Raw genomic sequence first — 15,820 nt, 5'->3', positions numbered from 1 at the left:
ACATTTCAAACGTGCCTGCAGACTACTTTTCTAGTCATGTATTTCATCATCGAGGACAGTTTTGGTTCCCATTGACTTCCATTGTATTTTTAGTCCATATAATGGAAGTCAATGGAAGCCAAAACTTCGAACATTCTTCGAAATATCTTTTGTGTTGTAATACACAAAATATTCAATATTTAATATTCAAACTGATAAAAGAGAGCAACTAATGAATAGCATCACATCCCTCTGACCTCACAGGAATACTTTCAACAATTAATAAGTAACTGGGTTTTATTCGCATATGCATTTAGTATGTAAAGGCTAGATACGTCTGAGAACAACTGGCAGAAAAGTGAAAACAACACAACTGAATTCTTGATTAGTTTAATCTGTTTTATTATATGCCGCATGTCTTTTTGCTTCATGTCTTATTTTAAGTGAGCCGAGACGCCACCGATGCCCCCTAAAACAAAACACATCAATGCGTGACGCCGCTGGCAGCGACCTTCAGATTCAGACCAGCAGAAATGCTTGATCAAAGCCATCGTGTGGTACAATCTCAAAGGAAATATCCGACTATCAGACTTTACGTCCCTCAAAACAGAAACAGCAGAGACTTCCTGAGGCGTCCTACAGAGTATATTAAACACACTCAATAATGTTCTTTTAAAAAGCTGCACTTTGTATATTTACATTGAAGGCAATTGAAACCAGACCTTCCACTTTAAGTGGCTACAGCAGCATGAAGCCGTCGCATGTGCACGTACGTGTGTGTGTCTGTGCATGCAGAACTTCAGGAAGATGGGTCATTCTAAACTGTGACTAGTTTCAAGGTTATGGTTTGGAGATGGTTAGGGTTACATTGCCAAAATGATGTTCTTCCTCAGTGTTTCTGTCTTGTTTTCCAGCACAAATATCTAAACATTCTTAAATCAAGACACATTTACTGGAGCAGCAAAATGACTTGAGATATTAAGTCTTGTTTTCTGAAAAATTTATCAAAATGAAGTGAGTTTTTGGTTAAAGCAAGTAAAAATATCTGCCATTGGGGTCAGAAAAAATCAACTTAATTCAAAGAGAAAACATGTTTATTTTTCTGACCCCAATGGCAGATATTTTTTCTTGCTTTAACCAAAAACTCACTTCATTCAGTAAACAAGACTTAATATCTCATGTCATTTTGCTTCTCCAGTAAATGTGTCTTGTACGGAGTAAAAAAATAGTTTTTAGCTGTGTGAACACAGTGTTCATTTTATGCAACAGTTGGTTCCGCAAGTAAAAAAAAATAATTTTTTAAATCATAACTTATAAACTGTGAGCTATGAGGTAGTTAATCGATAGTTTATGCTTCTATCTGTTTGCATTATATCAATTTATTAATAATCAAGTTTAACGGTGAAATTCATGGTGAAAAACTACATTACCCTTGATACTATGCAGAAAATTCCACCAATCAGAGAGTAGCAATGAGTAAATGTGCAAAAATAGCTCTTTAGCTCCGCCCACTCCTATGAAGCACTGCAAATATGCTCTCAAAATACTTAATATTTGTATATACATGCATATTTTATAAATAAACTTAAACTTGTTCCTATCATCATCATTTTTAATTTGATTATCATTCGCAATGCTTCATGGGATTGTAGCTTTCCCTCATTAAAGCCGGGTTTATTATAGTTAACTAAAACCAAAACCATAAAAAAACATTTTCGTTACTTGAAATAAAATGACCTGAAATTAAATGTTATATACAAAAATGTAAACTTGCTGCTAGTTGCCAAGGCAAGATCTCTTATTTTCATTTAGTTTAACTGAAATAAAAGTGAATAAAAACTATATAGACACATTTTTAAAAAACAAAAATTAATAAAAAATGTCTAAACATTTTGCCAAACAAAATGACTAAAACTTTAACTAAAATTAAAATGAAGTTCACAGTCTGATTTTCAAATACTTTTTTTGCTTCACATTTGTAATGTTGTGATTCTACTTGTAGCTAGTTGGTTTGGTTCATGGCTTATAATGCTTTAACAAAGACTTTTCTAAAATCCCTATGGGAAAAAATACTTCCGGAACCAACGCTGCTAAAACACACTCTATTTTGCTCATTTTTCTTACCCTGGTAAACACGGTCCGCACTCAGCGTCGCTCTCTAAAGTCCCCGGCGTCAACACGGTGGCCCGGTACAGGGAGTCGCAGTCTTTGTGTCGCCGGCAGATTTCATACTTGCCTTTGGAGAACTTCCCTGCGGGACACGCCACGCAGTTATAGTCATCATCCTTAGTGCCATAACCACAGTTCTGAAACACACAACCACAAACAGAAATCATTTCAAACTTCATCTTCATGTGGCGTAAAGATCCGCAGACCTGATCCAGGACATCTGTGTCATCTGTAAGGGTTTAAAAGACACGATCTAAGCTCATGGGCTGAAGCGCACGGCGCAGGTGCACTTAGGGCATGTCCGAATCCACTTTTGCTAGTTTAACGATTAAAAAAATGGTCGCCAGGCGCATGGTCCAAAAAGGTTGTCCCTATTCTCTTAATTAGTAATGGGTGTGTTTTGGGCGTAATGTGCAATAAACCAAACAGAGTCCCATTCCCTTTAAAAGCCAGTTGCACTCAAACCATGGCAGATTCGCTATTTACATGGCAGAATTCGCTTCTCCAGAGAGGAAATGGATCTACTTGTGCCATCTACGGGACAAGCCGGATTCCACCAAAGCATTTTTATCTTTATGTACAAAATAATAATATTTTACATTGTAATCCTTTTATTTTTAATATTTAAAAATGTTTGTGTGCTGCTGCGTGTCTCTGTGTGTCTAACAAGCCGAGTTTACGCGCGTTGTCCACCCGCCTATAGGCGTATATTAATAACGCACCTTTTCAATAACAAAACAAATACTGCGCCATTGACTTAAGGGCCCTATCATACACCCATCACAATGTGACGGCAGGCGCGACGCAAGTGTTTTTTGCTAGTTTCAGCCCGATGCAGTTATCATTTTCACATCCAAATGCACTCGCGCCCATCTGTTCGCCCATGGGCGTGCTGGTCTGAAAACGAGGTGTGTTCAGGTGCGTTGTTGGCGTGTTGCTATTTTGAGGCAACTGAAAACAACTGTGCCATTGATCAACTGAAACCTGGTCTAAAGTCAATGGCGCAGTATTTTTTTGTTATTTAAAGGGTGCGTTAGTAATATGTGCCTATAGGCGGGTGCACAACGCCCGTACACTCTGCTTGTTACACACACAGGGACGCGCAGCAGCACACAAACATGCCAAATATTAAAAATAAAAGGATTCCCCTCTCTGGAGAAGTGTTCAGTCTTTCCGCTTGCAAATTCTGCCATGTAAATACCGAATCTGCCATGGTGTGAGCGCAACTGGATTTTAAAGGGAATGGGAGATGAGACTCTGATTGGTTTATTGCACGTTATGCACAAAACACACCCGTGACTCATTAAGAGACTAGGTACAACCCTGTTAGACCATGCGCCTGGTGCGCCGACTATTTTTTCCGTTGTTAAACTAGCAAAAGTGGATTCAGACACACCTTACTGCACCTGCGCCATGAGCTTCAGACCATGAGCTTAGATCGTTAAAATAGGGCCCTAGACCAGGTTTCAGTTGGTCAATGGCGCAGTTGTTTTCAGTTTCCTCAAAATAGCAACACGCCAACAATGCACCTGAACACACCTCGTTTTCAGACCAGCATGCCCATGGGCGAACAGATTTGCTATTTAAACAATGTGGGCACTGGACGTGAAAACTAGCAAAAAACACTTGCGTCATGCTTGGTCTCACATTGCGCGGGATGTATGATAGGGCCCATGATATTCAGTAATATTATTGATTTGACTGACACTATTAGATGAGTGAACTGAACTGAGCTGAATAATACCAGATAACATTCAAAAGAACATTCAAAAGTAACATGTTTACAAAATGGAATGTTCCATTAACGTTCGCCTAATCAAGAAAAAACTTTTTAAAAACATTTAACAAACTGGACATTTTGAACCTTCAGAGAACAATTACTTAATATGAACATTAGAAAAACGTTCTTAGAACATATTTTTGTTTGCTGGGATGACACTATGAATCAACACTGATCTGAATTGAGCCGAATAATGACACTATTGTCCTTTTAGAGCTGCTTTACAGCAGAATTTGTGGCTGATGTGACCTTCAGAAAAGAATCATTGCACTTCACTGAAAACCCAGTTGGTTTTAATCACCAAATATTAACCAACTTCATCCAGCTGCACGAGTTCACCGCTAAAGACTCGACCTGCCAAAACTATCCTGCGCCTGTGCTGCTTAATGAAAAACATGTCATGATGAAACATCCCACCCGCGAGTCTCAGCGTTCAGCTCTAACCGCATTCATATTAACGCAGCTGCTGAAGATCTGGAGATGTTCTGCTTTACATTGACAGTTCATATCATTGATTTCCAGATCTACGCAATTGTTATTCTGATTATACTGCACATGTCAGAATAATAGTGCAGTGATGGAAACTCTAAATCACAGGGATCGAAATCTGGGAATGATGATGCAGTGACCAAAACATGTGACACAAATGAAGACTCTCATATTTGATGATATCGCTATCCACACTCAGCACAAATATCTAAACATTCACGATGCATTTACTGGACAAGCAAAATGACTGAAGATATTAAAGGGGTCATGAATTGAGAAATCAACTTTTCATTGATCTTTTGATATATAAGAGGTCATCATACTATAAGAATATCCTGTGAGTTTCAGAACTGAAAATGTCCTTGTTAGTCCATTAAAAGCTTTTATTGACACCAGGCCCAGCGAACGACTCGTCCTGGAATGTGCCTATTATAGGTGAAACCCCGCCTCCGCAGAAGAAATCAACGCCTACTTCATCATTGCAACGTTGGCCCCGCCCACTGACATGTTAGTGAGATGAGGAGGAGAGAAGAGCGATACAGACTAAAATAACATTACCTTTCAAAGGATCCTAATGCAGGAATATGGTTATTTTTTTAACAATGTGAATGTCTCAGTTGAGCTTTATTTATTTGTATTCGGTACATTTCACTGTGGATTCTTTGGTAAATCAATCGCATTTCGTTGCAAACAGGCTTTTACGATATGGACTCGACAGTAATGCAACAACATGTCAGTAACTGTATTCATTCTAATGCCTGATCTTTGTCTATGTGTCAGTAAATCAAACCAGTGACTAAACGCTCAACTTCACCTTGATGAATATAATCTGTTATTTAAAATATATATAGAAAGCGATCAAAGAACGCTCCCTTTACAATCGCTAGATCTGTCAATCAAACAGCGTGAGTTTATCAGTGACTGAGTTCTGGACTCACGACAAAACTCCTGTTTTATTCAACAAATCTCTTAGTTATATCGCGTTTGCACTGTTAGTTATGATGAAAGCATTCGTTAGTGTGCAGAAATTGAGTTCAATGACGAGATCACTGCTTTCATGAGCTCAACAACATGTCTGTGATTGACTACAATGTTCATCACTGCAACCTTTCATGCCACAATCTAAATATAACGCAATAGATCTAAGTGTAATGCTATAATCAACACTTTTCATGATTAGTTAACCTTGAGAGCTGTAATAGTGAAAAAATGCTAAAAGTTTTCGAGAGAATAATACTGTTTCATATGCAAAGATGTCAGCCAATCACAGCAGTGGGCGTTTACACTGAAGTCTCACAGGAGACACGCCCCTTAAAACAGAGCGTTCAAATCAGAGGGCTAAAATCAGGGTAGGAAAAATGCCTTTTATTTCTAAATTATGAACATTTTTGATGTAAAAATCATACAAACATTATAAGTGCACCGCAGGAAACATTATAAAACAATAAAACAACGCAGTTCATGACCCCTTTAAGTCACATTTGAATTAAGTTGATTTTTTTTCTGACCCCATTGGCAATTTTTTTTCTTATTTTAAGAATAAACTCACTTAATTTTGTACATTTTTCAGAAAACAAGATTTAATATCTTCAGTCGTTTTGCTTCTCCAGTAAATGTATCTTGATTTAAGAATGTTTAGATATTTGTGCTGGAAAACAAGACAGAAATACTGAGTAATAACATAATTTTTTTTTTGCAGTGCACAACAACTCTTCCATATAATATGCTTCAAATCTTTTAATAATTATTGATTTCTTTTAAAGCAGAGCGATCACGACTCTAAGTGTTGATGAAAGGCTTCATCAGAACGTCTCCTGAGGCCGTTCCAGCTTTGCTATTATTTTCTTGTCATTTCTAAATGTTCTCATCAGTGTCTGAGCGTTGAGCTCTTAATTAGTGTAATGAGTCAATTATGCGTCTTTGGTGGGCAGAGGTGAATCTCTTTGATCTTTTGGCCTCCAGTATCGATTCGAGAGTCTCGAAGGGAAAAGCAAAGATAAAAGAGATTGAAACGTTGGTACTCGCCATCTGCTCCGAGTACCAATGTCATCAGTTCTGACATTTACCCCCAACATGCATTTGCTCCAGTTTATGGACTTCTGCAAGAACACACACACACACACACACACACACGACATGGGGAGTAAAACATGGTTTAGAGCTCAGAAGTCTTTTATCTCCTTCTATTGAATCAAGATCATCTTTGGCCCGAGGGCACCAGCGTTATTGAATTGTTCAGGAATGCAGCGTCTGAAAGCCTTTTACTTGTAATAGTTTTTAAATGATTAATTTTTTTCAGTTGCGTATTTTCCCGGGAAATAATTCGCACCGGGACAAAATTACATTGTTGAGAAAAGAAAAACCACATTTAAGTGGAATCAGTGTATCAGTGACACTTTATTATTACTTTCAGAAATAATGTAAACTACTGACAAAAACGAAATATTTACAAACATTATAAACACTGTATTTTAGTTCCACTCACTCCTTTAAATTACACTTTACAATAAGGTTATTGTATCATGCTATTTTAAAGGCTCCTAATTTAGTTTTGGAGTCTCCTACAATAGGTTTACATGCATTCAAGATCAAAAACACTTAATATACATTCTCACAGTGCCTGAAATGGGTCTATAAAGGATTCAGTCTCTCTAAACCCCTCCTTTTTGAGAGCCTGCTCTGCTCTGATTGGTCAGACGGCCCAGTCTGTTGTGACTGGTCGACCACTTACAGTGGGGTGTAGTTTAATCCTTGTGATCACCTTAATACGGTTATATTGACTCACTTTCACACTCAGACTGATTGGTCTGAACCTGAATTCGATCCTTCCCTCCTCCGTCTGTCTGGTTTAATGACACATTTGGAAACTCTATCCTGAGGTCCTGAGGTCTGGTTCTCAAGCGCTTTCTGAACTCTTCTAGGATATCAAAACTCTGCTGGTCAAACGTGAAGCTTTGAAGTTCCTCTTCCTTCATGATTTACAGCAGGACCTTTATAAGAGCTGCTGCCTCAAGAGATCCGTTTCATGTGCTTTAGAAACGTGTTTCTAAAGCATCAAATCAAAGAGAGTTTGATTTAGATCACAGCTCATTTAAATTACAGGCTGAAGGTGTCGTCAAGGAAAGTAAAAGTGAGCAAGACAGTCTAGGATCATTTTACTTGTAATTTTCAGTGCCACTCCAAACAATCACTGAGGTATAATTATGCAAAAATACATTTATTTCTGTAATAGCTGCGGTGCATATTTTTGCTGGAATTCATCTCGAGCACTGTGAAGAGGTACTTTATTTTTCATTTTGATACCAGCAGCGTTGTTTTGGTAACTTTTCATAGTTCTACACTGAAGAAAATAATGTATTTTTGTCTTCTTTTCCAGTACAAATATCTAAAAATTCTTAAATCAAGATACATTTACTGGAGAAGCAAAATGACTGAAGATATTAAGTCTTGTTTTCATCATGATACATGTTTTATTTGAGGTGCCGCACACTGAGACAAACCTGCGATCAACAAGATCTCAGTGGCAGTCTTTTCAAAGCGCTGAGACCTGTCTCTTTAAACACTCGAGATCTTTTGAAGTGCCATTTGACGCCGCTGCAGTCTGGGTGGTCTAGAGAAAGACCACTGGCTCTTAAAGGAACAGTTCACAACTATGATATGGTCATTATTGAGTCTCATGTCGTTCCAAACCCACATGCTGATATTTTTCTGAAGAGTTTTCATGCAGCTTTCTTCATACAAAAAGGACATTTCCAAAAAAGCACCATTAAAGTACCATAACAGCAGTTGTTAATGACTCAAACACTGTGTCTCAAGTCTACTTTATGTCATCTGATTTAAATATGTGCAATGAGACGTGGAAAATAGAGTCATGTGAGACACGATGTGATAAAAGGTAAAAGAAAATCGGTCGGTAAGGTTTTTTAAAATGTTTTTGAAAGAGGACTTTTATACTCACCACGGCTGCATTTATTCGATCAAAAATACAGTAAAAACAGTAAAATTGTGAAATATTATTACAATTTCAAATAACTGTTTTCTATGTGAATATATAGTAAAGTGTAATTTATATCCAGTGATCAAAGCTGAATTTTCAGCATCATTACTCCAGTCTTCAGTGTCACATGATCCTTCAGAAATCATTCTGATATGATGATTTGCTGCTCTAAGAACCTTTATGATTATTATCAGTGTTGAAAACAGCACAAAAAATGATATTCAAACAGTTAAAATAACTGTTTTCTATGTGAGTATGTTTAAAATATTCACATTTAAACCAAACAGTTATGTTAAATTATAATAATATTTCACAATTTTACTGTTTTTACTGTATTTTTGATCAAATAAATGCAGCGTCTGTGAGTAGAAGAGATTTTCAAAAACATAAAAAAACTTATCAACTCCAAACTTTTGAACGGTAGCGTAACTTTTCCATGTTAATCAGCGTTTTTGTCCTAATCAGCTGTTATAAGTGAATATATGTGATTCCATTTGAAACGGTTTATATTTCTGTAACGTTGCAGCAGCACAAAGTATGACACTGATAATCTCAGATACAGAATATGTGTGTTAAAATTAAGTATTATTATGTTAATGGATTTGATTATGTACTTATATATTTGGTTATGAGTGCAGAGCGCTTGCAGAGAGACTCCGCCCACATGCTCTTCTGATTGGCTGACTGATTTTTGATTGATTTTGTCACGTCTGGTTTGGATGCGGTGTTATGATACTTTTAAGGTGCTTCTGGTCTCTTTTGGAGTTTGACACTCATAATCACTATGAACTGTTGTTGTGTTGAAAAGAGCTGCACGAAGATTCTTCAAACATTTATGCATTTGGCAGATGCTTTTATCCTAAGTGGCTTACATTGCATTGAAAGTGTACAATTTATTGGTCCATGCATTCCCACGATCAACTGTTTGAACAGAGTGTGAAACGACACGAGGGTGAGTAATGACAGAATGATCATTTCTGGGATGAAATATCGAATTAAATCCAATTTAATCATGTTTTCATGTGAATGTGTGTTTCTCACCATGTACGGCTCTTGTCCTGGTTGGCACTGTGGGCAGGGCTGGCAACTGCTGACTGTATGATTGTAAAACTCATTTTCTCCACAGCTCGAGTACTCGGCACTCGCAAAACACATGCTGAACACCTGCAAACACACACACATAGGAAATGTTAACTGATTTGCAATTGCTAGCATGTCATGTTTGTTGCATGTTTCTAACATGTTTCTAGCTCAGGTCATGTTTATTTGTATCTCTTTTCACTATACAGATCATTCACAGCAGCTTTACAGAAAATGCATGTTGCGATATTTTTAGCATTAAATTGAAGCATTTTCTTTTAGTTATAATCTAAAATTTCCATCGTGATATACATGCCACTGACTAGCAACAGCTAAGAATAGTGGATTTTTATTACAGTGGATGATTTCATTATTGCATCACCACCTTCAAAATGTGTTTTGTGTCTTTAGATAATGTATATTAGCTACTAGCATCTATACTAGTATACTCATAAAAACTTTTATCAAATGTATTGCTCACTGTTGCATTAAAAGCACAGTGTGTTATTCAAAACAATAACAAAGGTGTAGCTTGATGACAACGTGAATGAGCGTGGAATCATGGGAGCTGTCGACTTCACCTCCACAGGCGATGGAAAGCAATATATATTGTATATATATATTTAATACATTAGCTATATAATATATATATATTATATAGCTAATGTATTAAAGTTTTATTAAAGTTACTGTGGTATGAAGCAGGGCGGCCACAGGTCACTTTATCTGACAAATTAAAATTGTGGGGTAACGCAGAGCTGTTTTACTTGGTCAAAACAATCATACTACAAATACGTTTGATCGTGCTGAATGTTGTTATAGATATATGTTGTTATATATAGATATATATGCTATATATGTTAGTTGTCTCTGAGGTACAAACACGTTACTCACGGTAAATCAAGAAAACGAGATTCAAACAATAAGACTAGCCGTGTTGTGCTATATAACAATGATTTCTGTCGATAAAGGTATCCAAACAGGTGCTCACCTGTCTGTAAAACACACAATATATTAAATAGTCTTTGGTGTTTACATGACTTCTATGGAAGAAAAGCCGGAAATCGAGGGTAACGCAGATATGACGTCATTTTAACCCAGTGAATAGGTTGTTTTCACCCAGCGAATGGGTTGTTTTAACCCAGTGAATGGGTTGTTTTCACCCAGCGAATGGGTTGTTTTAACCCAGCGATTGGGTTGTTTTAACCCAGCGAATGGGTTGATTTAACTCAGCGAATGGGTTGTTTTAACCCAGCGAATGGGTTGTTTTAACTCAGCGAATGGGTTGTTTTAACTCAGCGAATGGGTTGTTTTAACCCTGCGAATGGGTTGTTTTAACCCAGCGAATGGGTTGTTTTCACCCAGCGATTGGCTTGTTTTAACCCAGCGACCCAGCGATTAGGTTGTTTTCACCCAGCAAATGATTTGTTTTAACCCAGCGAATGGGTTGTTTTCACCCAGCGAATGGGTTGTTTTAACCCAACGAATGGGTTGTTTTAACCCAGCGAATGGGTTGTTTTCACCCAGCGATTGGCTTGTTTTAACCCAGCGACCCAGCGATTAGGTTGTTTTCACCCAGCAAATGATTTGTTTTAACCCAGTGAATGGGTTGTTTTCACCCAGCGAATGGGTTGTTTTAACCCAACGAATGGGTTGTTTTAACCCAGCAATTGGGTTGTTTTAACCCAGCGAATGGGTTGTTTTAACCCAGCGAATGGGTTGTTTTAACTCAGCGAATGGGTTGTTTTAACCCAGCGAATGGGTTGTTTTAACTCAGCGAATGGGTTGTTTTAACCCTGCGAATGGGTTGTTTTAACCCAGCGAATGGGTTGTTTTCACCCAGCGATTGGCTTGTTTTAACCCAGCGACCCAGCGATTAGGTTGTTTTCACCCAGCAAATGATTTGTTTTAACCCAGCGAATGGGTTGTTTCACCCAGCGAATGGGTTGTTTTAACCCAGCGATTGGGTTGTTTGAACCCAGGGATTGGGTTGTTTTAACCCAGCGAATGGGTTGTTTTAACCCACCGATTGGGATGTTTTAACGCAGCGAATGGGTTGTTTTAACCCAGTGATTGGGTTGTTTTAATCTAGCGAATGGGTTGTTTTAACTCAGCGAATGGGTTGTTTTAACCCAGCGATTGGGTTGTTTTAATCCAGCGAATGGGTTGTTTTCACCCAGCGACCCAGCGATTAGGTTGTTTTCACCCAGCAAATGATTTGTTTTAACCCAGTGAATGGGTTGTTTTCACCCAGCGAATGGGTTGTTTTAACCCAGCGATTGGGTTGTTTTAACCCAGCGAATGGGTTGATTTAACTCAGCGAATGGGTTGTTTTAACCCAGGGATTGGGTTGTTTTAACCCAGCGAATGGGTTGTTTTAACCCAGCGAATGGGTTGTTTTAACTCAGCGAATGGGTTGTTTTAACTCAGCGAATGGGTTGTTTTAACCCTGCGAATGGGTTGTTTTAACCCAGCGAATGGGTTGTTTTCACCCAGCGATTGGCTTGTTTTAACCCAGCGACCCAGCGATTAGGTTGTTTTCACCCAGCAAATGATTTGTTTTAACCCAGCGAATGGGTTGTTTTCACCCAGCGAATGGGTTGTTTTAACCCAACGAATGGGTTGTTTTAACCCAGCGAATGGGTTGTTTTCACCCAGCGATTGGCTTGTTTTAACCCAGCGACCCAGCGATTAGGTTGTTTTCACCCAGCAAATGATTTGTTTTAACCCAGTGAATGGGTTGTTTTCACCCAGCGAATGGGTTGTTTTAACCCAACGAATGGGTTGTTTTAACCCAGCAATTGGGTTGTTTTAACCCAGCGAATGGGTTGATTTAACCCAGCGAATGGGTTGTTTTAACCCAGCGAATGGGTTGTTTTAACTCAGCGAATGGGTTGTTTTAACCCAGCGAATGGGTTGTTTTAACTCAGCGAATGGGTTGTTTTAACCCTGCGAATGGGTTGTTTTAACCCAGCGAATGGGTTGTTTTCACCCAGCGATTGGCTTGTTTTAACCCAGCGACCCAGCGATTAGGTTGTTTTCACCCAGCAAATGATTTGTTTTAACCCAGCGAATGGGTTGTTTCACCCAGCGAATGGGTTGTTTTAACCCAGCGATTGGGTTGTTTGAACCCAGGGATTGGGTTGTTTTAACCCAGCGAATGGGTTGTTTTAACCCACCGATTGGGATGTTTTAACGCAGCGAATGGGTTGTTTTAACCCAGTGATTGGGTTGTTTTAATCTAGCGAATGGGTTGTTTTAACTCAGCGAATGGGTTGTTTTAACCCAGCGATTGGGTTGTTTTAATCCAGCGAATGGGTTGTTTTCACCCAGCGACCCAGCGATTAGGTTGTTTTCACCCAGCAAATGATTTGTTTTAACCCAGCGAATGGGTTGTTTCACCCAGCGAATGGGTTGTTTTAACCCAACGATTGGGATGTTTTCACCCAGCGAATGGGTTGTTTTAACCAAGGGATTGGGTTGTTTTAACCAAGGGATTGGGTTGTTTTAACCCAGCAAATGGGTTGTTTTAACCTAGCGAATGGGTTGTTTTAACCCAGCGATTGGGATGTTTTAACGCAGCGAATGGGTTATTTTAATCCAGAGATTGGGTTCTTTTAACCCAGCAATTGGGTTGTTTTAATCCAGTGAATGGGGATAATGTAAGTACACAAGCCAACAAAATATATAACATTGTTCTAGTAGATTTTGGATATTTTAATGCAAAAATCGTACATATTTTGCCTTTAACAAACATGAATTTATTGTATAAAGTGTTATCAACAATAGCTGCCACAAGAATGTGATTATATTGTGATCTAGTTACATCAGTGACAAGTGTATCGCGCTTCCAAGCCAAATAATAGAGTCTGAAGCATCACTCTCTGCCGTCCTCCTCCACATTCCCTCCAGTTTCATTTCCCCAAACATAAATTACGTTCATTTGGATGAAGTAACCAAATGTGAATCGAGGTGAAACAACAAGTTTGTTGTTTGTGGATTTTGGCTTTGTCACCCTCACAGGCATTTCAACACTCTCGCTCCTTCATTTGCTTTTGTTACAAGCTGTGAATTAGCACACGGGAAGCGTTTGGCCGCTATAACTCAACACAGATCGACAAACAGATGAATCACGGCAGAGCTGCCAAACTCTGTGACTGAAGCAGGAATGTAATTAAATGTGTGTGGGCGGGGCTGGATGTTGATTGGCTCTGGCTGAAGGAGATGCTTTGTGGTTAAGCTCCAGTTCACAGGATGAGTTTAATGTGTACATGCAGATCTGAAATTGCCATCTAATGTCATCTGCTCATAATCTTGGCAAAACCATTAGAAATGCACTACAGTACAACAGGCAAATCATACATCATCAATAGTGGTTCACTCCTGCACGTTAAATTATGAAGCGTACTGGATGAATCCAGACTGGAAAACAAGACAAAAATACTGAGAACATTTTGTTGTGCAGTGTGCTAAATATTTGTCTGGCTGTTGACTTGAATTTGTTCTAGATCATTACACGTGACATTACACTCTAAAAAATGCCCAGCGATTGGGTTGTTTTAACCCAGCAAATGGGTTGTTTTGACCCAGCGATTGAGTTCTTTTGACTCAGCGATTGGGTTGCTTTAACCCAGCAAATGGGTTGTTTCGACCCAGCGATTGGGTTGTTTTAACCCAGCAAATGGGTTGTTTTGACCCAGCAAATGGGTTGTTTTGACCCAGCGATTGAGTTCTTTTGACCCAGTGATTGGGTTGTTTTGACCCAGCGATTGGGTTGTTTTGACCCAGCGATTGGGTGGTTTTAACCCAGCGAATAGGGTGTTTTAAACCAGCGAATGGGTTGTTTTGACCCAGTGAATGGTTTGTTTTCACCCAGCGACTGGGTGGTTTTAACCCAGCGAATGGGTTGTTTTGACCCAGCGATTGGGTTGTTTTAACTTTGTTTTAACTTTAAAAAGGTTCATTTTAAGCCAGCCATATAGTCATTTTTAAACAATAATTGAGTTAAATAAAACTACCCAGCATGTTGGGCAAACGTTTAACCCAACCGCTGGGTTAAAAAACACAATCACTGGGTTTGTCCATTTTCTGCCCAACTTGGGTTGTTTTTAACCCAGTATTTTATAGAGTGTGGTGCTTTGAAAGTCGCTCTTGTACAGTCACTGACTGAATATCTGGGCAGTGAAGCGGCATGTTGCAGTCTTTGGTTTCATGGTATAACGCTCTATAGATATAACGCTCTAGATGTAATGAAATGGCAGCAGTTTTCCCTTCAACAAAGGCTCAATTGACACTAAGGGCCGATTTAGTCATAATAAGCGGTATTATACAGATCTCCTCTCACTTGCAGCTAACCTGTCGTTTGAATATCTCACCGCTCTTTGGAAGGGCATTAAAAGCCTATCATTAAGACGCTGTGCAGAGAAATTACATTCTGGGAAGGCAGCCAGGCAGATTCGGTGTTGCAAACATGAAGGAGGTGGGCGAGCGCAGCGGAGACAGATTAACATGACGCTCAAAGACACCTTTGTAGTCGCTTTTGGACGTCGTCTGGCTAAATCGGATGGATTGTTGTCTCGGCTCGATCTAGTGGGTTTGGTTTTGGTGTTGCTGGGACTTACCAGCAGAAGAGGCAGGAGGCATGATTGTGTCCGTCCTCCTTTCCGGCCCATGTTGTTGTCTTCCACCTAAGGAGGTCTGCCAAGAGAGAAAGACGTGAAAACTGATGAAGTGTGGGAATTGAATGGCTTTATGTAAACACTAACCCTTTCCTAGTGTTCCAGTACAAATATCTAAACATTCTTAAATCAAGATATATTTACTTCAGAAGCAAAATGACTGAAGATATTAAGCTTTAGTTTCTTAAAAATGTATAAAAATGAAGCAAGTTTTAAAGTGCTTAAAACAAGAGACATATCTGTCAATAGGGTCATAAAAATAAACTAAAAACTAAAATAAAAACTTGTCCAATTTCAAAACAGTTTTCACAGGATGAATTTAGAGTGCTTTTGAATGAGACCTAGTTTATGATGATTACTAAAATATGTCCTAGGGGAAAAAGGCAATAAATAAAGCACACCAAGACACTGACAAGAATGTTTAAATATTTGTAATGAAATGTAAGAAAATATATATATTTTTGCAGTGAACACGTGTGTCTGCATGTGATACATGTCTTTGGGCATGTATGCGTCAAATGCTGATGTATCAGCCAATAATTGGTATTGTTTAAAAACATTGTGTTGAATTTAGGGCAAGTTAACATGACAATAACGCATTAACAGTTATATGTGAAATAGCGATGTTAAAGCAGGATCTATTTGACC

At 38.6% G+C, this 15,820-nt stretch overlaps 1 protein-coding gene across 2 annotated transcripts in view; it reads right to left on the bottom strand.

Annotated features, from left to right (window-relative positions):
• Positions 1 to 15,820, bottom strand: part of edar (ectodysplasin A receptor) — a 101,265-nt gene that overhangs the window by 69,903 nt on the left and 15,542 nt on the right. For both annotated transcript variants that reach the window (XR_007931726.1, XM_051906582.1), the window contains exons 2-4: positions 15,116 to 15,191; positions 9,456 to 9,578; positions 2,104 to 2,285 (exon numbers count right to left, since the gene is read on the bottom strand). Coding sequence is in view for 1 of the 2 variants with exons in the window: in XM_051906582.1 (XP_051762542.1) it covers positions 2,104 to 2,285; positions 9,456 to 9,578; positions 15,116 to 15,166 (356 nt within the window). In the remaining variant the exon portion in view is untranslated. The remainder of the gene's footprint in view (positions 1 to 2,103; positions 2,286 to 9,455; positions 9,579 to 15,115; positions 15,192 to 15,820) is intronic.

This window comes from Ctenopharyngodon idella, chromosome 9 (assembly GCF_019924925.1).
Source record: "Ctenopharyngodon idella isolate HZGC_01 chromosome 9, HZGC01, whole genome shotgun sequence".
NCBI classification, from domain to species: Eukaryota; Metazoa; Chordata; class Actinopteri; order Cypriniformes; family Xenocyprididae; genus Ctenopharyngodon; species Ctenopharyngodon idella.
The sequence above is the reverse complement of the archived record's forward strand: the minus strand, read 5'-3'. Positions and strand labels throughout refer to the sequence as shown.